A 26,027-nucleotide genomic window follows, 5' to 3' on the forward strand; every position below is an offset into this window, starting at 1 on the left:
CAGACAAAGAAAGTCTATCAGTAATTCATGAGGTGTAAGTCTTAATTACTGCAGTGAGCACTTAACTGACCTTTTCAGCTGTCCTTGTCTTTCTGCTTATCCATTGAGCTGTATGTTAGACTCCCTGACTTGAAAGTAAAACAGTTCCTTGACTTTTAAAGAGCAGCGATCCCGAAGCAGGTCGTGGCAGTGGCTGTTCTGCCACGTTCCTGAAAGCGATACTGAGGATGTGCTCTCAGTGTGTGCAAAACCCAAATGTGAAGAAAATTACCTCACAACAGAGCATCAGACTCACGATTTCCTGCAAAGGGCTTTTAGATTTTATCCTTCCAATTCCCAAATAATTCTTCATGTTTCTTCAAATGACTGCAGGATCTTAGCTTTAGATTATTATTATTTTTTTTTTTCTTTTTCCTTTTTCAATTAAAACTTGCTTCTTTTCCCTGTTTGCCCAGACGGACAGTTAGAACAGGCAATGCATGCAGTGCAATTGCCCCACAGTTCTCTCCCAAGTGCCAGAGATCTGTGGCTCTGGGATCCTGTTTGTATTTGAAGGCTGATTGCTTTTTCAGTAATTCTTTAGATTTGAAAGTGATAAAAAGTTGTGATTAATTTTCCAGAATTTTTCAAGGAGAGAACTCAAGCCAATGGGTTTGTTATGCTTTGGTAACATGCTGCTTTTGTTCTCTTCCCTACTTTGAAATAAAGACTTTTTCTTCCTCTTGCAGTCCTCCCAGACATTTCAAGAACCTCACTTCAGATGTCCTGAAGAGAAACTAAATATCTAAATTAAAAATATTTTCTTCAAGTAGTCAGGAATTTGTTTCTTTTCTAATCTTCCTCCTTTGTTAGTGATATTACTGTGTTAACATCTGGACTAGCTGCATTCTTTTAATGAAAATTCAGTTTCTAAGGAAGTCAACAAATGAATTCCAGTATCAGACCCAGTGCCTGTCCAAGATGAAAGAGGGGTATCACCTGCTTCTCTGTTCTCCTTTTTTGATGCTTGAACTTGCAAAGGCTGTAGCTGGGGGTTTGGCACTGTCTTTCTGTGTGCGTTTGCTGTGTCTCCAGACAAACATCCCATTAAAAATTTTTTTTATCCTTTTTCCTTTTCCCACAAACCTCACTCCAGCTCCTGTTTTTTTTTGTGCTTATCTGTACGTTGTTGCAGTAGCTCTGCCTCCTTAAATCACTGGATTTTGTTGGGGAAGAAGACTGGCAAAATGCAGCAGTTGCAGCTGCTCTTGGTAGACAGGAAGGCAGTACTTCTTGGCTGTGCTCCCAGCTGAGGGGATAACCCTTTCATAATAACTGAACCTTAAGCAAGCTAATACCTGCCCAGTGCAGAACTGTTTCCCTTCTTGGCATTCTTTAAAGTAAAAAAGTATTTTTAATTGTTTTGGAGAACTACAATCACTGTGTAACATAGCATGGAATTGCTTAATAGGATATAAATACGAATGTAGGTCATGATGGTCTGGTTAGAATTAAGCAGAGCTACAGCATTACAGCATTTGTTCATAATTTTTTCTGTGTAGTAAGAATGGTCAGCATGAAAATATTGGCATTTTTCAAAGGAATTTTCTTAAGACTTAGTCCAATCACTGCTTTAGTCACAACTGGTTTCCCCTTCCTTTTTAGAAGAATTTCCAAACAAGAACATATGGGAGAACATATGTTTATTATACAAAATATCAGATGCTATTTAAATTAAATTTAGTATGGGAGAGATTGATGTACTAAAAGAATGTGAGCAGAGGACCAACAAGATGATTTGAAGCTTGGAGCACAGCATGAGCTGGGGAGAGGCAGAGCTGCATTGGGTTAGTTGGGAGAGACTAAAAGGGTATTTTATTACATTCCTCAAGCTAGCTAATGGTAGGTGAAGGCTGGAGCCATATTCCTTGTGGAAGTGCACAGTGAAAGGATGAGAGGCCATGGATGCAAGCTGCAGCCCAGGACATTCTTCTTGAGTATTAGAAAAATGTGCTCACGATAAACTTGTGTTGTTTTAAAGATGAATGGATAGATGATTGTCTCAATGGTAGGTTACTTGTAACTTATTTGGAGGAAAAACACATTTATGGGAAACAGGCTATTTATTTCCATCTTCCTTTGAAGTATCTGGTATGACTCCAGAGAGATGCAAGGTGCTGAGCTGAGTGGCTCAGTATTTTAAAGAACACATTTAGCTCAGATAGCTAATGAGCTGAATGCAAGTCTGTATTTTGCATTGAGTATTTTGTCGTAGTGCTGCATCCTATTTGTTTCCAAATTTTATTTTAATGTTGAGTAACATTAGAAATCAATATCTTTTTTTTTTTTTAATGATTCACTATCTAATGCTATAAACTGTGCAAGTAGTATGTGTGAGTGTGTCAAGAAATCATCACTCTATGAGATTTCAATTTTGCCTTCCCTATTATGTGGTATTTAAGATCTGTCTTGATAATGAAAATGACAATACTCATCTCACATAGTGATGAGTTTTGAAATGCCTCCTTCTACTGATAAGCTGAAAGGGGAGAAAAAGGAAGCAAATACTTCTTTTCTTTTATCAGATGTGTCTTCATTGTTTTGTTCTTTTTTGCTTTTTTCCCCACCCCACTCCTTCTCTCCTCTTCCATTTTTTTTCTGATACTGTTATGTAAATAAAGATTTATAAAGTGTAAGCTTAATAGCACTAAACACTTGTTATTTAATTGGTAGAGATTTGGGAGAAAGCCCAGACTAATTAACACCAATTCCTACTCTGCTGCCAGTTTTTAATGGATCTTAGGACCAGATCTTTTGGAACTAAAGTTATATTGAAGGCATGTTGAAAATAGAAAACAAAGTTGGATGCGATCACCTTGAGAAACCATCTGTTCCCAGTATAATGATTGGTTTTTGTAAGTAACGAGAGATACATGCGATATAAACAGTTAATTTCCCTTCTGAAGCATTACTAATAACTACAGAAACTCTCCCAGAACTCCCTCCACTCATATCGATACACCTTTCATTTCCTTCCCTTTGTTTAAGTATGGAATATTAAATAAATAATGACCCATTTTACTTTGCAAGTCTATTAACAATATTTGCTAAAGCTACTAACGAATTCAATGCTTACAAAATATAAACTAGAAAAGTGTGATGCACCAATACGTACTGGTGAGGAAACTACTGAAAGACACACAAAGGAAGGGATGTTGATAGTCTGGATGGGACTTACCAAAGTTCAAACACACTAAGCATATTTTAACTAGCTGTCCAAGCTCAGTTCTTCATAGGCAATATCAGAAGGGAGGGACAATTCACAGATGAGGTCTGTCTGATCAGTGCATGATTAGCCTGCATAGCATTGTCCCCTTCCTCAGAGAGTGCCCTGAATGCTGTCGTTCCCTGTGACTTAGCACCCTGTGTTTTTTTTACCTTCTCTTTTCTTCTTGCTCTTTAGGGCTGCAGTTTGCCTAGCAATGATTTATACTACTCTTGCCATTGCAGCATACTGCTGGTCAGAACTGAAAAATTAAAATAAGCACTGCCAGCTTTTTAGTGTTAACCCTTGAGCTCTTAATGAACCTCCCTGTTTGTCTGTTGGAATGCAGTGCTCACAGAAGTGTCTGAGGAATGCAAGGTTAAGCAGCCTGTCATTTCACACTGATGGAAATCCTCTGTTGTTAAGCTTGGCATGATAAGGAAATATAAGTGTAGAATGAGTTGATAGGATTTTTTTTATATGTATTACCATTCAACTGCAATTCTGAACTTCGTATGGCTTCTATTATTTGAAACAATGTCTACTTTTATTTGAAATTTTACTGTATTATGGTAAACAAATTTCTAGTTTGCCATATTAGATACTATTTCCTTTCAAATTTCAATTTCATTTATTTATATATTATGGTATCCTTGTTTCTGAACTGAAAGCATCGAATTTGTTGAAGTATTTGGGCAGGATACCCAGGGAATCCCTACCATTTTGGTATTATTAGGACAAATTCAGTAAAAGCCTTTTGGGATGGCTGTTGTATATTTGATCTTGCTGTACAGAACTTGCACGATCTAGAAGGCACAATGGAGAGTTGGTTATTTTTATACAAAATGATTTATCCAACTTTTTGCATATTCGTAAAGTCTGACGAGTCTGCAAGGTAAAAATGCACTTAATATGTTTTAATCTTACATTTTATAACGTAGAAATGATTGTTGTAGAAGACATTTTGATTGGTAGAGAGATGTTAGTTTTCAACCGCATTTTTCATGTTTTTATCTACGTGAAGCCTTGAAAAAGAGAGAAGAGCAACCAATTAGCCTATGAAACACAGTGGGCCATCCAGCTGGTAGGGGAAAAAAAAATGAAGAGAAAATGTAAAATGTATTGTTTGTCATCAAGGTGCACGATGTGTGACTGGCCTTCTAATGGCTTTCAGGAATGTGATTCACATAATTTGTAGCAAGCTTTCTTATCAGTATGTGTTGCAATTAATTTAATCTTGTTTCTGTTATTTCCACAGTATTTTTCAATTCAGTGAACCTCATTACATTTGCAAGTGCATTAAATTAGAGTCCGGATAGAAGAAGAGAGATGATTATCAGTTAATTTAATTATGTTTCTACACTTGCCTATTTAATGATATGTCTGCCATTGTTGTTGCAAGCCCTTACTGCAGTGGCACTATGCAGAACTTCCAATTCCACATCAAGTTTGTTAGCTGATAACTCCTGACAACTCGTGGAGGTAATGTTCAATAGTTTGCGTCTCATCAGAAAGCATTTGAAGTTGAACAACTGCAGCACGGAATAGCTTTACTATATTTGCTATAGCATTACAGTGTCTTCTGACCTTGCATATGTGGAAACGTTATTACAGTTTTACATCATTAATTTCATTAAGAAATACAACTTTGCATTCTTATTTTGATTGAAGACACAAGCATGCCTTTGAGTGTTTGTTCTGAGCACGGTTTAGCCAAGGAATGGCCTGTCAAAGGAAGAAGGAGGAAAAGAGAGAAGCACAACCTTGCTGCTACTCCTTTCTTTGTGTAAGCTGTTCTCTTACGAATCTAGCTATGAAGTCATTTAGGGAGGCAAAAACCTGAATTCTAATACTTCGCTCATGCTTGTCATTGCTATTGCTTTAGGCTGTAACAATGTTTATTTAGTTATCTTGTGAGTCTACACTTTCTCCTTAAGTTTTTGTTCTTGTGTTTGCTGTTTCCAGATGTATGGCATTTGCTCTGGGATTTTGTCTGGCATCTGGGAATCCTAAGGCTAGCTACTGAGAGTCCCCAGGCAATTCTGTGTTACGTGTGAAAATATGTACCAAACTTGCATCACAAGTGTGTATCAGCTGGTTATAGGCAGGTCTGTGATTGAGAATGCAGCATAAAAATCCAAATTTTACTAAACTTTGAGAACTGCTGCTCTACTTACATTTTGGAAGTTAAAAATTACATTTGTATTCGCTTTTTATATGTGACAAGTAATTCTGTGAATGGGTACTGAATGAGTGCTTCCTGTGGGTGTCTTATAATACAGAGGGATGATGGATGTTGTTAAACATCGATGGAATATACTGTCAAGATGTAAAACAGAACATGAGAGGTTTTCCAAGATAGACACCAGGCTGATCCCAAGTTTTAGTAATGAAAACAAAATAACAATGGGAAAAAAAACAACATGAAAATAAGACATCGGTGCATTATGAAGCTGATTTCATTTGTGGTTTTTTTTTTCCACTCAGTCATGAATACAGTGGTTACTTAATTTTTTGTCTGTGCACATTTATGTTTTGGTTCTTCAACATCAACGATATGTTATTCATTGAGGTAAGGGCCAAAACATGATGAAGTGTTTAATTAGAGGCTAAGGTAGCCAGGGCAAATGCTGTGGTGCCAAGAGTTATTCAAGGATGCAAAGCCTTTGTAGGCTGTGTTTTGTGCCTGAACTGGCCATCCGTGTAACAGTACAACCAGATTTTCTCCAAGATTAACTGTTGCTGTAGGTAAGATAAAAATCTACTATAACATGGGACTCCTGAGTATTGGTATTTTATGAATAAGTGATGTGGCTGGAAAACAATGTAACCTCTATCTGCATACACATGCAGATTGACGATAGACCTGTAAATAATTGCTGTATTTCTGATGTGATAAGAATTGGCCGTGTTGTTTGTAAGTTGTTACTGTACTACTTCTCATACACTTAAAATTACACTGCCATTAAAAACAAACAAAAAAAAAGTATGGCACATTTGATGTATATTTCAAACTGACAGCTGTGTGTGTGCTTGGAGTGGGAGAATCAAACTAAGTAAACTCAAGGAAAGCAATTTACTTAATAAACCCAGCCTTATTTTTCTAAAAATGTGAATTTAAGTGGTTGTTTTGTTGGGTGCCCCAGGGGATTATTGCCATTACTTACTGTTGTTGTAGAACTTGCCATCCGAACATTAGTTAGAATATTGCTCAAACTTGGTTTTAGTAACTTTTTAATGGCCTCTAACTGGCATGAGTTTGACAAATTCCAGTCCATGTGACACACAGTCACTTCTGTTTACACCTATAGTACCGTTATTTTTCTATTTTGTTTACATCTAATGGAAAGTTATTTTGAGGCAAGAATAACTGATGCAGGCAGTGCTACTCATCCTGTGTAATGGAGGGATGTGCCAATCACTTGGATCCACTGGAGTTTCTGAGAATTAAGAATATTAAAATTTTTTCCTAGCTTGATTTGTTGTGAGGTAGAGCATGTTGTTTGTTGTCCTTGGAGCCATGCATCTGGGGTTTGAGACCTAACCTCATTTTGAGTTGTGACTCGTTTTTTTAACATTTGACACTTTTTATTCGGTATTATTTTTCTGAATAAGAACTTTACTGTCCAGCTCCATTTGCGAGGAAGTGTTTTGAGTACCTACCATTGCCCAGGGTCTCTGAGGGAGCCCCCTGAGCAGAGTCACTGGAACGATTCCCTTAGGCTAAACCATAATAGTAGGCACCCTTATAGTGGCAAAATCATCACTTAGAGAAGGCAGGGATAAATCAAGCCTTTTGTCCAAACACAGACATAAAGCAGTTGATTAACTACTTCTGTCTGTAATAAACAGCATCAGTTGCAGAGTCTTGTAATCAGGTGCTAAGGAAGAACAGATTCTCTTTTACTATGAACAGCAACTTGGGGAACTAAATGGAATTAATAGATGAGTGACATTTTGACTATTGGATGTGTTGAAGAATAAAATCTTCTGTTAAATGAAGATAGACCTATTTGGTTTATCTGCGTACTACATTACAGTTATTTTTCATTTTATACTTTTCTGTAATTTCTTTCACTTTATTTTTCTTTGCGTTGTTTTGAACTAATCAAGACGGTAATTGACTTTTACTTATTTAGGATGCTTGATGTACAGTAAGTGATTTCTCCTCTCCTACTTTTCAACTGACTTCTCTGATTGTTGATCCAAAATGATACTTTTGGAGGGAATGAAATTGAAAGATGAAATCCCTTAATATTCTGAGCTTGAAAAACACTGTTTGTCTTTTTGTCAGGTAGAACGCTTTCAAATCCCTCCTTGGTCCAAGCTGCTGTGCTTGACATCTCATTATTTGACTCAGCTGTTTCAGTTTCACCTTCACCCAGCTAATTAAGTAACTCATTGAATGTATTATTCAGTATTTGATTCCCCTATCTGAGTCGGTGAGAGATGGAACCTAAAAAAAAAAAAAAGCATATCCCCTTGATGGGATTAGAGAGAGGATTGCTGCTCTGACATGGTGGACTAAAATGAGAATGAGCTAATGAAGTTGGCAATATATGAATCGCGTTCTGTCAGTTTAGCAATTGTTTGGCTGCTGGTGTGAGTATGGGGATTAGAGTTCCTTTAAACCGATCATTCCATCACTAACCAAGTCGTGACTCGTTAATTGTTTCAGGACATCTGCAGCGTGAAAGAGGTTCTTTAGCTTTATTTACAATTTTGTTTCCCTCTTCAGCTGTTGTCCTGTAGGGTATTATGTCTTCATGTGTCACGTCTAGATATGGGCTTTAGCTATTTAGGGAACTTGGCTTTGTTCATCGTTTTGGCTCCATTAGCAATGTGTATTACTTTCCAGTGCTTTTGGCAAATTGTGAATAATTCGTTTCTTTTTTTCTTGGGTTCTAAACATAAACAGAAGTGATTTGCAAATGAGCAAAAGCCAGTGTTGAGCTATAGGTTGTCTAATTGCATTCCTATTTGTTTACTTTGCACTTACAACTATTCTTTAAGATTAAAAGGGCAACGTTATTGCAATTAAATTCATTTACATTACAGTTGAATTTATTTTTTTTTTTAGTATTTTAGTATTAATATTTTAGTATTTACATTAAACTTGAATTAAATGGAGCTGTAAACTCCTATCCACTTAAAATCTACATATTTTCATCACTCTGATTAAGGGAAATACTTACAATGCAAATGTACATTCATTGTGTCAGCAGAGAAATCTAACCTAAAAATATGGGACTTTCTTTTGCTATTGAAGAGTAATGCTCTTCAGTGTATGGGTTGAGAAGGGTCAGGATCTGAGTTTTTGAATAACTTTCCACGAAAGTTTTATAATAAGTTTGCTGACAATTTTTCTTATTCAGGTGTCTCACTCTTCTCCTCCCAGCTTTGGGTAATCTTTTCAGCTTTGCTCAGAAATTGCTTTATGTCTCTGAGAAGCCAATCCCAGCAATAATTCACTCTCAAATAATTCACTTCCAGAACAGCGTTTTGAGTGAAAACTGTTATTTTCTACCAAAAACTCGCTGGAAGAGTCTGGCTCAATTCTTACATGGAAATCTGATATTTTGTCTCTAGAAGAGTTCTTACAGTACATGTATTCAAATGAAATGTTTCAGAAAATCACAGTTAAAAAAACAATCGCTGGAAAATTGTTCTCTGAATGATGAATGTTCTTTCTGCAGAAAAAGTAAGTGATATAATTTTGTTGTAAGTGTGGAGTACATCCTCGGCAGTTTCATGGCTAAAGAAGAAGCAAACTCTAATGAATGTTGCTTGTATATTTCATTTTAAATAACGTGATAGGTCCTAACACTGAATTCTGAAGCTTATAAAATATGCACATGCTTTAAACTTAGAGTAAAAAACAGTGAAGCTCAATGTCTTTGTTAAATACATATTTGATTACTTTTTTAATTTAAAATTCTGAAGCAAGTGTACCTTTTATCTGTTTAACTTCATCTATTTTCTCTTGTAAAAGATACACTCTCCTGAATTGCGGTATGCCAAGGGAAAATAGTTGACCTTTAGTAACAAGTGATAGCCTTGGAACGGATTTGACCTCTTTGCCTTGCCTTTGCACTTAGAATTTTGTTTGTCTTGAAGGTTATGTTTATCTGCAAAGAAAAATAATTGGAATGGGAAATCTTGAGATTGGAGTTCTGACAGGGTCCTTCTTTTAATACTCATCTTCTCACTAATGAGAAGATGTGTAAATATTTTATTAAGCGACTAAAAGATAGGGAATGTTGTCCTTAATGAGATATGAAATAGAAAAAATTAGGCTGTCAGTTTTTCAGTTATTTGAAACAGTTGAAAAATTTAACTGTCATACAATACTGACGATATTGCATAATATTTATGATAGTATCAGCAAACTGAGCTTCTGCTCAGCTATTTACGTGTTTAGAGTATCTTTTAAAGTTGTGCTTTTTACTTGCTTTTCTGGAAATATGCTCAATCTTAATGGTAGCAAAGCTTTTTTTCTATTTTATTTGAAGGAGAAAAATAATAGCTGTGTGAATTTAACCAAGTTTTGGTTAATTAAATGCAAAAAGCTTAGCGGGGCTTCTGGATGATTAACTTAGAATTGGATTTAATCTTTTTTTTTTTTTTAAATATATTGTCTTTGCACTAATGATGTTTTATATTTCCACATTATGTAATGAATTGCTGAACTGTTGTGTCTGTATGCAAAGATACTATTGCTTTTAATTTGGATCAAATTAAATTAAGGAAATCACACTTTTATTTCACTTTCTCACAATTTAAATAAAAGCAGAGACAATAAATAATAATAATGTAATTTAACAATATAATAATAGGTACTAATTGCACTATATAGGGAGATGAAACACCTTAAAGCTATCAAATTGTCTTCAGCTTTCTTCTGAGCTGTGACCACTGACTTGAACATTCTGCCAGAACTGTGCTGTGTGAAGACGCTTGTTTTTAACTTCTTTTAAATAATGTAGCAGCTAATTCTAGAACCTCAACATATTTTTCACCTAGCGCTAAATATGAAGTGATGATTTCTATTAAAGACTCCTGAATATCTGAGTTATATTTTGAGAACTTAGCATCCTGCAGATGGTAAGAGCAGTGCTGGTCACACCAGGCACTCTCCCCAGTCTCTTTCCTAAGATAAACTTCTTTTTGTGACTTCTGTGATGCTTTTTATATCCAAGTAACTTCCAAGAGGTGTTTGTTTTGATTTTGTTCCACACAGCTGTGTCGGTAGCTGGAAATTATGCCCAAGGTGAATCTACTAATCTAAGTCTTCAAGGCCTTGTCCTCTTCTCCAGTCTTGCAGAGAAGTGGTAGGATGCACTCATGCCGGTACCACATCACATTATTAGCAGCTCTGAAGGTACAGAAACCCCTTTGTATGCAGCCTTGATGTGCTGATTGCCTCGGCTAGTGAATTTCACATCAACAAATCACTTCTCTCCAAGGGGTAGTTATAAAAGTATCACAACACTTAGCCAAGGCCTCACCACAGTCTCCTGATTGCTGACGTTTCCATGGAGGATGTGAACGTGGCATATTCTGAAGTAGATACAAAAAATGCACCTTGAAATGCTGAAATATAAGTCAGTGTCACAACTTCACATTGCCAATATATGTATACGTTTCCAAATATGTGTCAGCAGTAAGTCTACAACTTATATACTGTGTGATGGCTATAGGAAAGAAATGTGGTTTAAGACTTCTGGTTATTGGGATTTTTTTAGTATATATTTTTAAAATTTGGGAATGAGGACTTGTTACTCAGTCTTGCAGGAGGAGCTAACAGCTATTTTTTGGGGCATAAAGTAAAACCCACGATTTTTAGAAGAAGAAATAGTGTTTTTCAGAGTGCTGTGGTTGAGAGAATAGACAAACTGACAGCTGGAATACATGTTGAGAATTGGTACGGAAATCCTCAGTAAGAAAGTCTCTGAGGAAGCTTTGCAGATGAGTGAGATTGTAATTGAAATATTGGCTTTAAGTATTACGTGTCTTAGGGTACCTTTGACGTAGTTACTGGATTGCGCTGAAGAGAACTTGAGGTACTTTTCTCGTCAGATTTAGAGTGAAAAAGATTTTAGATCTTTTCTGTTCATGTGGCCTCCTGTACAAAGAAACTAAGCTGCTGATCAGGAGCTCTCTCTGGACTGTTCCAGTGGAGTTCCCTTGGCATTCCAGATTGTTGTAAAAGCAGCAGTCAGTCAGTCACTGATAAAGTAGTAGCTGTGAGTGACAACTGAGAATAGCTATTTTTGTGTTTGAGGATGCCAGATGGGAGTTACATAGAGCGTGGTTAGCTGAAGCTTCCAAAGGACAGGCACGTGTGGGAAGCTGTGCTTTTTGTTTCTTTTGTTGCTGTTGGTTTTAGTTTTATTTTTTTCCAGAACTGCAGGTGTGAGGGCAGGACGAGATGATGTGTGCTTTACCTGTTTGCTTGTGGTCTTCTGGATCTTTGATAATTTTGACAAGGGCTAAATTGCTCTTTTGAAGCTTAATTTATAAATGAGATTCTAAACATTAGCGTTCTGAAATGACCAGTACAGACGGTATTTAGTTCAGCAGCTGTGATACTGAATCTCAGTGCTCATACTGCATGCTGGATCTGCTTTTCGGAAGGTTATTTCAAGCTCTTGAATATCAACCGGATGTTGGCTTCGCTCTGTATCATTACACCATGTCAAGAAGTGGATTTTTTTCTGTCTGCTGTTAAAAATCATAAACTATCTGTTATAATTTGTTAATTATACCACATAATTTAATAAATTATTTCATTGGGTTATCACTGTGTAGTTTTGCAGATTGTATCTTTTTGCCTGGATCATTAATAATCGTTAGGGTCAGTAAGAGCAGTGTAAATGGTGATCATTATCTGCAGTATTTTATTGTAAAATTGGCTGCTGTTTTAGATTTGTTGTTTGATTATATTAAAAACGATGCTGAAATCACACATTTAATTAGCTTCAGCAGTCAAAAATTCACACAAGGTGAAAAAGAAGTAGTTTGTAGTTAGTGGGAATTGAAAGCTACAGAAACCACGGGAGAAAGCTGACAGCAAAGCTTAGATTATTTCACTTTGAAGTTCTTTATTATCAATTCCTTTAATTAAATGTGTTGTAAAATACGTACCACAGATGACAGGAAAGCACTGTGAGAACTCGAAAGGGAAACAACAGTATTTATTCCTTCTGTTAATGATGGTCATCCTATTGTTGTCAGGATGACAACTTTCTGTTCTGTTGTAGTAGAAATGTTATTTTTACTGGGAGGTTTATTATACTTCTTTAGTGAGTCAATAGATTGTGCAAGAGAGATTTTTAAAGCCAGTCAGTGTTTCGAAGGGTAACCTTTGTATTTATGAACTGTCACTCATTTAAAAAGAAAAGGCTATATAAAGCAACAACCAAAAAAGTCTCTCATGTCTTTCTAATGTTATACTAGTGCTCTAGAGTTTTAAAGACCATCATCTATATTTCAGAAGAAGGTACTGCCATGCTTTTGTTAAGTTCAGCAATGACAAACATAGCAGCATTTTTCTTTCTGTTTCAGAAGAGTTTATATAAACATTTTAATCCAAAGGATGTGTAAGTGTTGTAATGGTTGTCTTGTTTGTTTGTTTGTTTTTGTATTTTCTTTGAGAGAAGAGAAAGCACACCTATACCAAATGAGAACTTGGGAGCTACTGGCTGATCTTACTGATTTTTTTTTATTTTTTTTTTTCCATTGAAGTATGTTAAAATATGTTTTATAAATATGTAAAATAGATAGCTATGGAAAAGTAGAAAATGCTGCTCTTTATATCTGCTAATGGAACTTAAGCATTTGATTTTTATTCAGGCAAAGAATCTGAGATGTGTTTTGTGCACGTTAACGCCTTGTTTGTGTTGTCATACTTTGCACCAATCACTTGAACAAAGTTAAAACTGCTCAGCAATATCACAGGATATCTCCTTTCTTGTTTGACTACAGTGGTGATACAATTTGATTTAGAACTATTATTAAAATTACAATTAACGTCGCAGCACTGAAATTTTCTAATAGCTTTGGAAGCAAAGAGAAATGCAAGCCTGATGAGTGTGCAGCTGTTATGAGAGATTGTTTGGAATTGATACCTTTGTATAAATAAAAGCAGAAACTGGTTAATTGACAGGGAACCAACTAAAGAAACACTCTCTGATTCAGACTGTAAATCAGTTTTTCTTAATTTATTTAGGCAGTGTGATTTGTTGAGAGAGAAGTTTTTGCCTATTTACCTTAAAACTGTTTTTTTTTTTTTTTTCAACTATTTTATAATTAGCTGCAAAATAAAACGATCATTAATGACAGCTACCCCCAGTAAGATTCTTGCTTTGATAAAGAAAACAATAAATAGCTCATGGGCATTTAGATTGCCAATCAGACATAATGTATAAGTACTGTTAGTTTAGGCACAGATTTTTTAATTGATTTTTATTTTTTTTCTCCCCTTTGTAAGGAGTATTGGATTTTACAATTCTATGAATACCTGATCTTTATGGTTTGTGTGCTTTATTGTAGTTATTGCCAATGATTATCTGAGCAGCGAAATAGGAAGCATGTATCACTTGTCTGCCTGGTTTATGCTCCCATCTTGGTTTAAATAACAGTAGGACAGATAGCAGTAGTTGCTAAAACAAAACTGAAGCTCCGTAGGGAGACTGCGGATTTATTTTTCCTCTGTGCTTCAGAATTCATTTCTGGGTTTTTAAAGGAAAAAAAGCCCTCTCAGTATTAGGGTCATAAATTTTAAGTAGATTTTGCAAAAAGTAATTGAAAAATTTTACCAGATCAAGTAAAACTGTATTAAGCTAGTTAACAAAGAAAGAGGGAAAAATATATTTGTCTGCTATCATACCATTTTCCCAGCTTTTTAGTTTAAGGAAAATGCCTGCAGTTACAGTCGTGTTGCAAGTAATTCATCAAGGAAGCATTCTGAATTCAGGAATGATGCCATTTGTGCTCCATCAAAATTGGTTTTGATGCAAACAATTCGTTAGCACTCAAAGCTGCTGTACTGGCTTTGTTTTACTTTGTTTTACATTGTGCAGCTTGGATACTATTCAGTATTTGTGCTTGGGAATTGTGATTAAACTGGAAAAAGGAATTCATAAAAAGCTTTTAAAATTAAAAAATATATATATTAGAAAATGCTTTTTTAATTTGAAGTTCACTTGTGGGTGATTCAAGTACTGCTGTTCTGCTTGTCTCTCATTCTTTTGGCCAGACTGAGTTGGCGGATCAGAATATGCAGAATTCTTTTTAAATAACAATGCCTCTAGATTTGCTAAGAAAATATTTTAAAAGAAAATTGGAACTAAGTGTTGCTCTTGTCTCCGTTTGTGATTGAAGCAGAGCATTGAAATGTGACCAGCTATCAAGTAGCTGGAGGCTACCACTGGGAAGATGGAGAGCGTTCCTGACACCCGACAGCTTTGTGTTGGCATTCTAACATTTTTAGGAGAGGCATCTCCTGAAATCATTTAAAATGCTGCCATAGTTTGTCACTTGAGGTGGAAAAGAGGATCTGCTGACATCCAATGAAGTCTGGATATGCGGGTGGAAAATAAATAAAAGGGTGTAATTTTGCATGTAATTTGCATAGAATGATTAAATGGTGAAATTGCAGTGGGATATTTTGGAGGCCAGAAATACCCGGAGTTTCAAAACCAGAATGGATGAGTTCATAAGATAAAATTCTAATATTTGTTTTATGTCCTGGGAGGAGTTCCTAGCTCCAAGTGTACGTTGCTCGTTTTTCAGTCTGATTACCACTCGTCAGGCCTGATAAGCAGGGTTCTGATGTAATTGCTGTGAGGTGTATGCATGTGTTGTGTGCACATGGCATAGTTTGTGTGGAAGGCATTTTACTCTTTTCCTCTGGACTGCCTTCTGATGGCCACGACTTATTTCTACAGTCTATCAAATTTGGCTTAATCTAATAATCATTTTCTAAAGCTGTTTAAACACTTGGTCTATTGACTAATTTAACACGTTGATTCCTTTAGGAAACCAGGTAAAGGTGAACAAATTTCTCTAAGCATACAGTGTACGCGTGTTGCTAATTCAGTTGCGTTCTATGGAAATTGTATCAGCACTTCAGGTGTATGTGGCCAGTTGCCATCTCACACCGTGTGCACTGTGTGCTCCCAGCACCCTGGCACCTTTACTGACAGCCCTGCTTTTGGACATTTCAGGAATGTATATTCAGTCCAGTGGCTTGGAATGCACTGATATTTGTTAGTACAAGTAGGTGCCCAGTAGGTCAACAGAGCTGTGGAGGATATTACTAGTTCAATGAAGTTTAAATTTGCAATTTTGAAAATTGTTTTGATGGCTAATCTAACTTTGCTTCTGAAATGGCACCTTTTTCCTATTGGCTGAAGAAAAAAAAATCAAATTAGATTTTAAAAAGTGTCTTTTGAAAACTGCATATAAACTAGAAAATACGTATGTTTTCCTTTTGTAATTGCAACTGAAAATCCTGCATCTGAAGTCAGAGATGGACCCTGCTCTGATACAGCTGTTTTGCTCTGTGAGTTAAACATAGCTACTCTGAGACTTGGAAACATTTAGATTTGGCCCACCTGTCAAAATGGCGTTGTGCATAGGATGTGCATTTTTTTGGTGCTGTTTGAACTGGTAACTTTATCGAATGGAAATTTGCATTGCCACCCTTGGACATTAGATTTGCTAGCCCTCAAATTTCAGTCCTAACCTGATGGGGTTTTTTTAGGTTTGAAGAGCAGTTCCCAAACCCTCCTGCCTGATAGATAATGTCTTAAAGCAGTATATATGTCTTGTTTTAAAATGTAGTCTGTTTTTATGCTGCTTTGTGCAGTTGTGATCTAAGAACATAGATTTATGCTCAGGTAACTTCATTCCTACTGGACTAATGAGTTGAGTCCCACCAATGCTTCCTTTCTCTGCTCTGAAGAGGCTTGATGTGTCTTTGCATCTCTTAGTATTTGGTGTATTAAAGAAAAGGGCAAATAAGTCAAAGGTGAGAGAATGAAGACGAAAGGAGAGGGAAAGTCTCATACACTTCAGTCCATAGTGCCTTATTCAGCAAGCAAATAATTACTTGCTCCCTCAAATCTATGTTAATGCAAGAAAAAAATCAATATATATTTTTTTTTTTAAATAAAACACCCAGGTTTGATAGCTTTGAAAATTGCGGATGAATGTAAACAGGACTCTGGAATCAGAAGGAAGGAGGTTATCCACTTTCACAGCTGGCTGGTGGGTGGTGTGTGGCAGGGACACACACTGGAGTCAATTAAACTGTATATGAAAAATACAGCAGCACTTTTACAAACAGTAATTTTTTAATATAAAGCTTGTCAGTTCAATATACCAAGAATCTTGAGCGCCGCCACTGCCTTGAACTCTACTCTTAACGCAAAACAAAAAGAATGAGCTACTCAAAGACATGAGAAACTTTAATTTAAATCTCATGTGAGATGGGTTTATTTTTGGGCTCCAGACTGAATATGAGAAAGACATCAGAGAAGAGTGAAGATGACCCAGTCTTCTCCTGGTTTCTGCTCCTAGCTTGTTAGACAGAGGCCTCTGTTGCTCCAGAAATGTTAGTGACTAGAGATTAAGCCATTGCTTTCCTTCATGGAGCTCTTTTCTTACACTTCTGACACTGCAACACTTGAAACTGTAAAAATCCTGGAAGATTTTTTTGCTGAGATTTGTACGTGGGTCATTCAGTTGCAGAGTACAAGCTCAGTGAAGGCTTGAATGTCACATTCTACTGTTTCATTTTCCATCCTTTCTCCTCTAGTAACTTGTAGCGTGCAGTTAATTCTCTGGGATGGATAAAATAGAACTATTGTGAACTTGTAATGAATTATTCTGCTGGTAGCCTTTTAGCAGCAATAAGGATATATAATGGATAGTGAAAAGATGAAGCATTTTCCACAGTTATGCGGGGCTTTGATGTATTCAAGTACTTAATACAAATACCCAGGAAAATAAATAACACAGAGTTTTCATGTGTACTTGTTCAATTAAAGTATTTCTATTCTTTTGTTTAACATTTGGGTTACCTTTATATATGCTTTTGTCATTCAAAGGAACTGCTTTCACTTTGTAAGAATTTAAATCTGTTACAACTATTTAACTTCTGTCTCTACAGCATTTTCTTGAATTGGAAAAGTAGTGTTAGGCAACAAAGGCTTAATTTGTTTTAGCACTTGTTAGGATACCAGGGGTGCATGTAAAATAGCTGACCAAAGTGCTCAGTGCTGTAGATTTATTTTTCCATGGAGTTCAGCACCATTTTAAGAGGTTATTTGCTTCCACCTACTGACTGTTCATGATATTACAGACAAAAGCAACGCAAAAATCCCCCAATTTCTCATCTTTCGTCCTGATACAGGCCAGTGGAGTAGAGCGTGGATACAGGAATTGTTTGCTGTCTGCACTGCATTCCTTTAAAATGGAAAAGAAATACAGTAACAATTGAAGTAACTTTTAAGGTTTCTTAGCTTGTGTAATTTATTTCTCTTCTGTTGTTTGTGCTTTGTTTTGGATATTGTGTATTATTCTGGTAAGGAAGTAGTGGAAAGAGATCTGAATGGCATGGAGATACCAAGTAAAGGAAAAAAAAAAACAAAAAAAAAACATCACAAATATTCACAGCTATTACTTGCATGACTGGTTGTTACTTGAGGGCGTTCGGCTTTTTGCTATTCAAAAAGTAAAATTATACATTTTATACATGTAAAATAATTGTGCGATTGCCAAACAGTCATGTCATCAGCAATGATCATTTGTACTGTCTAGAACTTTCCTTTTACTTCTCTTCAGTAACGCTTGTATTATGTTAACACAGGTTGAATGTGTTAGATGTGATTCCCAAGGGCCTAACATAATAAATTTAGTTTCTGTGGAACAACAGGAAAAAAAGTAAACTGGGGGTGAAGGAAGGAAGCCTTCTCAGGAATGAAATAGATGTCACATCTGATGTATTCTGTTCTGTGGCCTTCCAGCAGCTCTTGCTGTCAACTTACATAAATCATTAGTTACCTGCAAACTAGCACTGAAGAAGAAAACTCTTGATCTGGTAAGCTGTAGTACTCAGCACAAGCGTGCATCTTGTACGTGTTGGTCACTAAGTATTCTCAAACTGATGAATGTTGGTAGGAACGCGTTAAGGTTACCTTTCAGAGCTCCCTACTAACAAACACAAGGCTGAGCGTAACTGCAATTCTGCTGTTAAACACCCGTGGCCTTACAGCACTGTGACTCTTGCAGGTTGTGTTTGCCTTGTGTTGCTCCTGATATGCTGCATAAAACCTTGGTTTGTTTCCTTGCTGCTACTCAAAGTAATCTACAAGATAATAAATTTTCTTTTGTTGTGCCAAATCAGTGCTCAGTAACAAAGCTCTTAGAGTGTTTATAATGTTATAATTTAACTGGCAGTTACACAGTGATACCTAGCAAAATGAGAAGAATTCTGAGTACTACTTTGCACAAATGCTACCTGAATCCTGGCTTTTATTTTGAATATAAAGAGTATTTGAAATAATCATTTGTAAGTGATGTGTAAAACTAACTAGAATAAGAGAGATTGTTTTACTGGAAATATTCTGTTTGAGAAGTAACCGAAAATTAGATATATCTTTAATATATCTTGCTGAGAATGAAAATAATTTTTCAAGAAACCTTGATTCAATTTATTTCATTGAGAGGTTTTCTTATTTAATCTCATATGAATATATGGCTTAGGTAGGAAGTCTTTGATATTGAAATAGCGTCAGTATATTTAAGATGAATAGACATGGTGCTGAAGAAACACAGCTTCTTTATTTAATTTGTTTCCATTTTTAATGGGAACTGCTATTAGCTGTCAGCCTTAAATCTGTAGCTTGAGATTTATGTAACAAGTAACTTCAGCCAATAATTCAAAGTTTGATGAGAATAGTTCAAGCTTCAGTAAGAGGCTGGGAAAGGACTTTTAACAAAAGCAACCAAAAGGGCCTCATCAACAGAAGTCTCTAAATTTGCAGTGTGTAAGAAAAATTAGCTTCAAGGTGTGGCCAGCATGGAAAAAGTGAAGTTAAAAACACTGAAAAAATACAATATGTCACTAATTTTGTCTACAGTCTGATGACGTGGAATATATTCAATTTATTCTGTTTTCAAGAGTAACTTGTCCAAAGGAATAAGATGAAGACATAAGTGCCTTTCAGGCAAGCATTTGTGACAAGCATTTGCTGTGTATATTTCCATAGATAAGAAGGACGTAGTCTCTAACAGGTTATATGCTCTCTAGTGTTCAAAGCCCTGGCAGTTCAGTGAGAGTCAAAATGCCTAAGGAATAAAAAGAACATGTTTTGCGTGTCATTAGATTTAAGACTGCTTGATTCCTGAAGTAAACACAAGTACAAAACGTGTGCATAAACAAAAATACATGTGTACATGTATATGCTTCTGTAAAATAGATGCTTGAGTATTCTTGCATATTGCCCTGAGATTCAGACACAAGCCTCTTCAACATCCAGTAGTCCATGATTATAAATATGGACCCATAACACATTGTGGGCTTCAGAGTCCTTTCCAGCTCTTCTGTCAACAAATGGAAGGTAGAGCATTTCTTCTTGAGCTGATAGTTATCTTACCTTTTAACTTTTTTTTTTTTTTTTTTTTTTTTGTAATATTGACGGTAAAGGAAAGAGTAAATGACTGTTTTATCAAGATGCATGTTGAAAAAGCAAGCTTACACTGTAAAGATATGAATTTGATCTTTTGTGCTGGCTATGGTATATAAAAATTGGTTTGTTTTTTAGAATGTATCAGTCCTATCTTTACATTTACTACACATGTGCTTGTAATAACGTTTAATAAATTTTCTAAATGCTGTAGTACTGAATATCTTATCTTTGAATTTATTAATAAATATACAGTAAAATATAATAGATTGAGAAATCTGTTATCAAACTTAGATGCCTTTTCTTGAATCTTGAGTTCTTTCCACCTCTGTGAATGTGCTTTGTGACACTGTTTTCTCTGTTTGTCTTTTCAGGATACTAAAGCAGAGCGCAATTCCTCTGTAGAAACTGAGGACAGAAAAGTAAGTGGCTTGTTTTAATGTCATTTATGTCAGGCTGCTCTAGTAAGTTACTCTTTCATTGTATTTTTTCTTTTAAATTTAACTATATTAAATTATTTTATGGTCTTTTATGTGTATGTGTTAAAGTTTCCCGATAGCCAATGCAGTTGTATTATTACTTCAGTAGGCACAAAACTACCTTATGAGATTGAATGAATTTTAGATTTCCCTTGATGAGAAAAGAATAAAAAAACACTCCAGGAGATGCAGGAAGCTGCCTTCTAGCTCTCAAGTTGCATTTTGAAACTGTGGGTTTTTATGATTAATTTAGCTTTAGTTTAGTTTAGCTGTGCTGTAATGCATGGTACTGAAGTTCTCTGGTTCAACTTTCCAAAGATCTTTTTTTTTTTTTTTTTTTTTTTTTTTTTTCTCTTTTTCTTTTTTGGACTTCTTTTGGCTACTGCATCTTTCTATTTATATTCAGCAGCTCCTCTTTTTCTTAATAGCAGCCTGGTTATTTTTGCTGGAAATGAAAAGCAAACTTTGTAAATCAATGTAATCCTATACACACTTGAGTTATCTGTGAAAGTTCAGATTGTGCTAAATACTGTTATTCAAGTCCAGTATAATATGCTGTCAAAGTTACTGCAGGAGAGCACAATTCATTTTTATTATGTAATGAAGACTCTACAGAATTCCAATGATTTACAGTGTTTTCAGGAACAAAGAGGAAATAATTTTGAGTTAGACAAAAACATGCTAAGAGTTCAATTAAGATACTGAAATGTGAGTGCAATTAGCTTGCAAACACAAGAACTTGCATAAAGAGTTGTCTAGTTGTCCTCATTTCCTTAATTTGTTGGAGCATTTTGAAAGAGTTTAAATGTTATAATTAGCTATCATTGCTTGGCGTGTTTCATGTTTGGTCTCAGAACTGAAGCTTCTGCTGAGCTGAAATGGCAGCTCTACTTCTCAGTCCAGGGGTATGGATTACTAACGACCAATTCTGAGATAATCAAATAAAAACATATCAATTTTATTAAATAGTAATGTGTTTTTGTTTTTTTTTTTGTTACTGCTTGTTGCATTGCATTTGTTTATTGATAATGTAAATTAGCAGCTTAGTGTAATTTGTAGAACCTGGAACGTTGTAAATAAATATTTTTATCTATGCTGAAATCAAGACAAATTACTGCAGTTAAGGCATGCATAATTAGCATTTCATAATTTGCAGTTCCATAATGAAATATATTACTAATGAACTATATCATTAGTAATTAATGAAAATTTTTCTGAGATAACAACAAAATGTTTGCAAGGTGCCTTCCTTTTCTTACAAACTTTCTTTCCTGATGCTTAATTTCTACTTTCTGAAGTACTTTGTTGCACTTTGCAATTGTTCCCTTGTCACTGAAGAAATTCATGCCAGTGCTGTGGAACCAACATTCTGGTATGCGGTTACCTTCCTCGTGCTGTCCCAGCCTTCCTTTCTCTTTGTTCTGAGATGGATGGAGAACTGTTTGAGCCACTGACGTAATTGGGAAGTTAACTTAAAATGGCTGTTCTGTGCTGGGTAATTTTGCTGCATCTGGATTTCACTCTGCTTGGGATGTTTTGTTCTTCGTATTTGGTTTTTTCCTTTTCGTTTCATTTTGGCGTACTCTTTTTAGTAACAGACTTACGTTTGCTGCAGTGTGCAGTGACATTCTCTTCAGTATACCTTGCAGGAAAGTAAATGCTGATCATTAACTAGCAGTTATGTTATTAGCTTGGTAACTGAAGGTCACTCAGGATATCTTGCTTCGTTTTCTGTTCTTGAAGTAGCTCATGGAGAGAACATTTTTGAGATGCATCTTGACTTAAAAATTTACCACATTTGAGCTCAGAGTGCAGAGGCTTTATGAGAGCAATAGACTTAATGGGTGTGCATTAGGTCAATAACATGATAGGTCAGTAAGTTAGAAAATTTCCCTGTAGCGACATCATGTTTCATCATTCTCTATTACTTCTGTGGGATACGGGATAGGCAGCAATGCCTTTCCTTATGTCTTCTGAAGGAAAAAAATAAAGTTTTTTTTTTTGTTTAGTATCATCTGTCAGAGGATTTTCAGGCACTTCACAAACAGATTAAAAACACTTTTAAGGAAAGTACTTTGATTTATATTGCTCAGTTTACATATGCAGAAATACAATTATGAAGGAAAGTCAGAGGGAAGGCTGCAAAGTTAGTCCATGGCAAAACAAGAAAAAGAAACTTGGTTTACAAATACACTGGGCTCAGCTCATTGTATCACTTCTTGCAATCTTTTATTTATTCAATTTAATGATAATTTCCAAATATTTTCCATAAAAGTTTAAGGGAAACTTTGTCTTACTAGTAGGAAAAGAATTACTTTATGGTTGTTCTTTAAGTTACTGTGAGTGGAAATTAATAAGGGTATTAATCAAGTAAGAAAGAGCTTATGAGTCAGACTGTCCACAGTGCTTCTGCAGACATGTAAGATATCACTATAATTGTATGCTGTATCCTTTTGTTGTGAACCCTTCTTCTGCTGTTTAGGACCTTCCTATCAGTGAATATGAAGTATCTTTCTTTTTTTCTTTTTTTTAACCTTTTGAGGTCCGATTGCAGTCTGTATCATTTTGGAATGTTTAGGGTGCTTTTCTTTTTTTTTCTCACGTTAAATGGAATTTTTTTTGTTGAGTACAGATTGCAGACTCCAATGTATTGTATCAAGGTGTTCTATATAAGTATCTTTACTTTGTTAGGTAATTATGTTCTGTAAACTGTGTTTTGGATATAGAATCAGTGGAATCTTATGGAAAATTGCCGGACCTCCTGGTATCTGCTTGAGTGAACAAGTAATTCCTATTTCTTCTGCCTCTTCAGCTGTGGGACAAATAAGGGTATTATTGAAGCATCCCATGACAGGATAGAATGTAGAGGAAACAAGAGAGAATAATGCACGAGTTAGAATAACGAGCTGTTCAGATAATATGTACCTGTCATCGTATGCCAAAAGTTCCCACTGAGATCTCGGCTCTTAAGTTGAATTTGAATGACATTTCTGGAGTCGTTTTCATCACAGAGGTGAAATTTCTCAGAAGGGTAAAATAATTTCAGGTTTATTTTTTTTTGCAGAAAAGTTGTTTGAAATCTGTGGCTGCCTACTCAGTGATACTTTTAATTTGAGATTTTGTGCACTCCAGATAACCACAAACTCAGACAGTGAGTTTAATCAGTTCTACGTTCAGTAGGTGTAATTTTATACATTCTTACATAAAAATAATTCTGTAACTCTTCTTGTATTTTTAGAGATATCTTTAAAATCAAAGGATCCTCCATTTCCTTGTCTTAGTTTATGTTCTTTGCAAATAGAAGCATTAGTTATGGAAATATGGACAGCCAAAGCTTGCCTTAGAACCTAATGTGCAGTGCTAGTTGGCCTAATAAATACTGGAAATACTGAAGGGAGGAAATAGAAAGCCAGTCAGTTTCCTGGCATGTAGATTGTGACAGTGCAAAGCCTTGTTGGAAGGTTCCATAGTATTTGAATGATCATAATGGCAGTCCTATTACTGCTCTCTTGTTCCTTCTGTCACTGACATGCAATTATGGGATTTCACAACTGAAGTGATGACAATTGCTTGTGTGTGTGTGTCTGTCTTTTCTTTTCATCCCACTGTATCGAGCAATCCGTAATTTGATAAAGTGGAATTGAAATGACAGACTTGATACAAGTGCCAAAACAATAATTTGACCTCCCACTGAAGTGTTAATGTGTTCAGCTGTATGACTTTTATTCATGCTGAACACACATAAGGAATGTGTATGGTATGTTTATTATATTAGAATATCAGCCAAGGCAGATTGCTACTCAGCTGGCCGAAGCCGAGCCAATGAATGATGCTGGTTGAGAGGATGTTTAAGAAAAGGTTGAACAGCAGCTGAGAGAGAGAGGAGTGAGAGAATATGAGAGAAACAGCCCTGCAGGCACAGAGGTCAGTGAAAGGGGATGGAAGAAGTGCTCAGGGAGCCGGAGCAGTGATTTTGCAGCTGTGGTGAAGCAGGCTGTATTAGTGCAGATATCTGTGCCATAGCCTGTGGAGAGCCCGTGCAGTTCTGGGCAGGAATTGTGGCCCAAACTGGAGCTGATTTTTTTTTTTTGGCGGGAATCACATCCCGCATAGTAGCGGTGCCTTCCTGAAGGGCTGCGCTTTGTGAAGGACTGTACTGCATGGGAGGGCCCCATGCTGGGGCAGGGGAAAGCCTCAGGAGGAAAGAGCACTGGTCTGGCTCCAGTCCAGGCACCTCATTACACTAAGTGTAATTCAGAGAGCTGTGGACCTCCAGCCGTGGTATCGGAGCCCGTGCTCACTTCAGTAGCTGACACCACAGGCCAGGATGCCCACGCTCCTGTCAGACTTCTCATCTCTGCGCCAGGACTGCCTGGAAGTTAGCGCAGTTGCAGAGCCTGCCAGAGCCGTTCCACAGCAACTGGTGGCAGCTGGTCACACCTCATAGGGTGCCCTGCACCCCCAGCAAACCTGCTGTGTGCCCCCCAGGATGGAGGGGTGTGCTGTGTGGAAATCCCTGGAGAGCAGGCAGACGACCTTTGATAAGCAGCACTTCTGGATTATACAGGACAGGTGGTGCGGCCATCCCCAATTTGCAGGTGAGACAGGAGTTTTCAACAAGTATTTTGTAGTCTGGAGACTGCAGGTGGGTTTTTTGTTTTGTTTTGTTTTTTTTTAATATATGAGGGTGAATTACATGTGCCTTATGGTAACTACAGAAGAAGCTGAGGTACTGAGTGCAGGTCCAGAGTGATTGTGTCCTTTCGGGATCTGATAAAGGGTGTCACAGCCAATATCTGTCTGTCAATGGCTGCTGGATAGGCAGTAGGGCACAATTATTGTAGAGACTGTTCAAAACACAAGCTATGTCATAAGTTAGCATTTGTAGCATCAGTGTGCAAATGCAAATAATACTGAATAGGAATCCAGAAAGATAAAACATCTTTGCTGCTTAGGCCCATTTCGGGGTGCTTGTTGCACCTCAGAAATCCTGCTGCAGGAGTAGGTTAAGAATGTACTTGGCTAACTTTCTGCACAAAGGTACGTGGTAAGTTTTAATCACGTCTTGCTAAGCAACATGCTTAGGGAGGTGAGGTAGGTCTCCGAGAACCATAATGAAACCATAATGAAATGGAAGTACTTCAAAATTGAAAATGAGATGATAATTATATTTATTGGAAGTAGTTTCTATGTTGATAGAGTTTATCTTCCCTGATGCCTTTTCATTTGCTTGTTAAGAACTCAAAGGCACTTTAACAGAAAACATGGACTTTAGAGAGATCTTTTTGTTAATAAAGAAATGCATATATATCATACAAAGTAACTGGAAGTTGTGTGATGAACAACTTTTTTAAAAGTCTGTATTTCAGTAGCTAGCAGAAACTGAGGACAACTTAAGCTATTTCCTCAGTGTATTTCTTCCCAGGCTGTAAGTGTCCTTGTAAGACTGCTCATCTCTAGATGTGCATCATCTCATGCTGTCATCTTATCATGGAGCAGGGAGAGGTTTGATCATGCAAGGTGGTCAAGCAGCCTAAATGTATACTCATCTTCTTGTTATTTTGTAGGCAGGTGCTTCCCAGCACAGAATCCGAGCACAGCTTCACC

At 36.4% G+C, this 26,027-nt stretch overlaps 1 protein-coding gene across 12 annotated transcripts in view; it reads left to right on the forward strand.

Moving 5' to 3' along the window:
- Nucleotides 1–26,027, forward strand: part of RBFOX1 (RNA binding fox-1 homolog 1) — a 743,472-nt gene that overhangs the window by 212,885 nt on the left and 504,560 nt on the right. For all 12 annotated transcript variants that reach the window (XM_052679517.1, XM_052679520.1, XM_052679521.1 and 9 more), the window contains one exon: nucleotides 20,316–20,363. In XM_052679517.1, the coding sequence (XP_052535477.1) occupies nucleotides 20,316–20,363 (48 nt within the window). Of the gene's footprint in view, nucleotides 1–20,315; nucleotides 20,364–26,027 lie in introns of those variants that run through there.

This window comes from Tympanuchus pallidicinctus, unplaced genomic scaffold (genome assembly GCF_026119805.1).
Source record: "Tympanuchus pallidicinctus isolate F22 unplaced genomic scaffold, pur_lepc_1.0 scaffold18, whole genome shotgun sequence".
Lineage (NCBI taxonomy): Eukaryota > Metazoa > Chordata > Aves > Galliformes > Phasianidae > Tympanuchus > Tympanuchus pallidicinctus.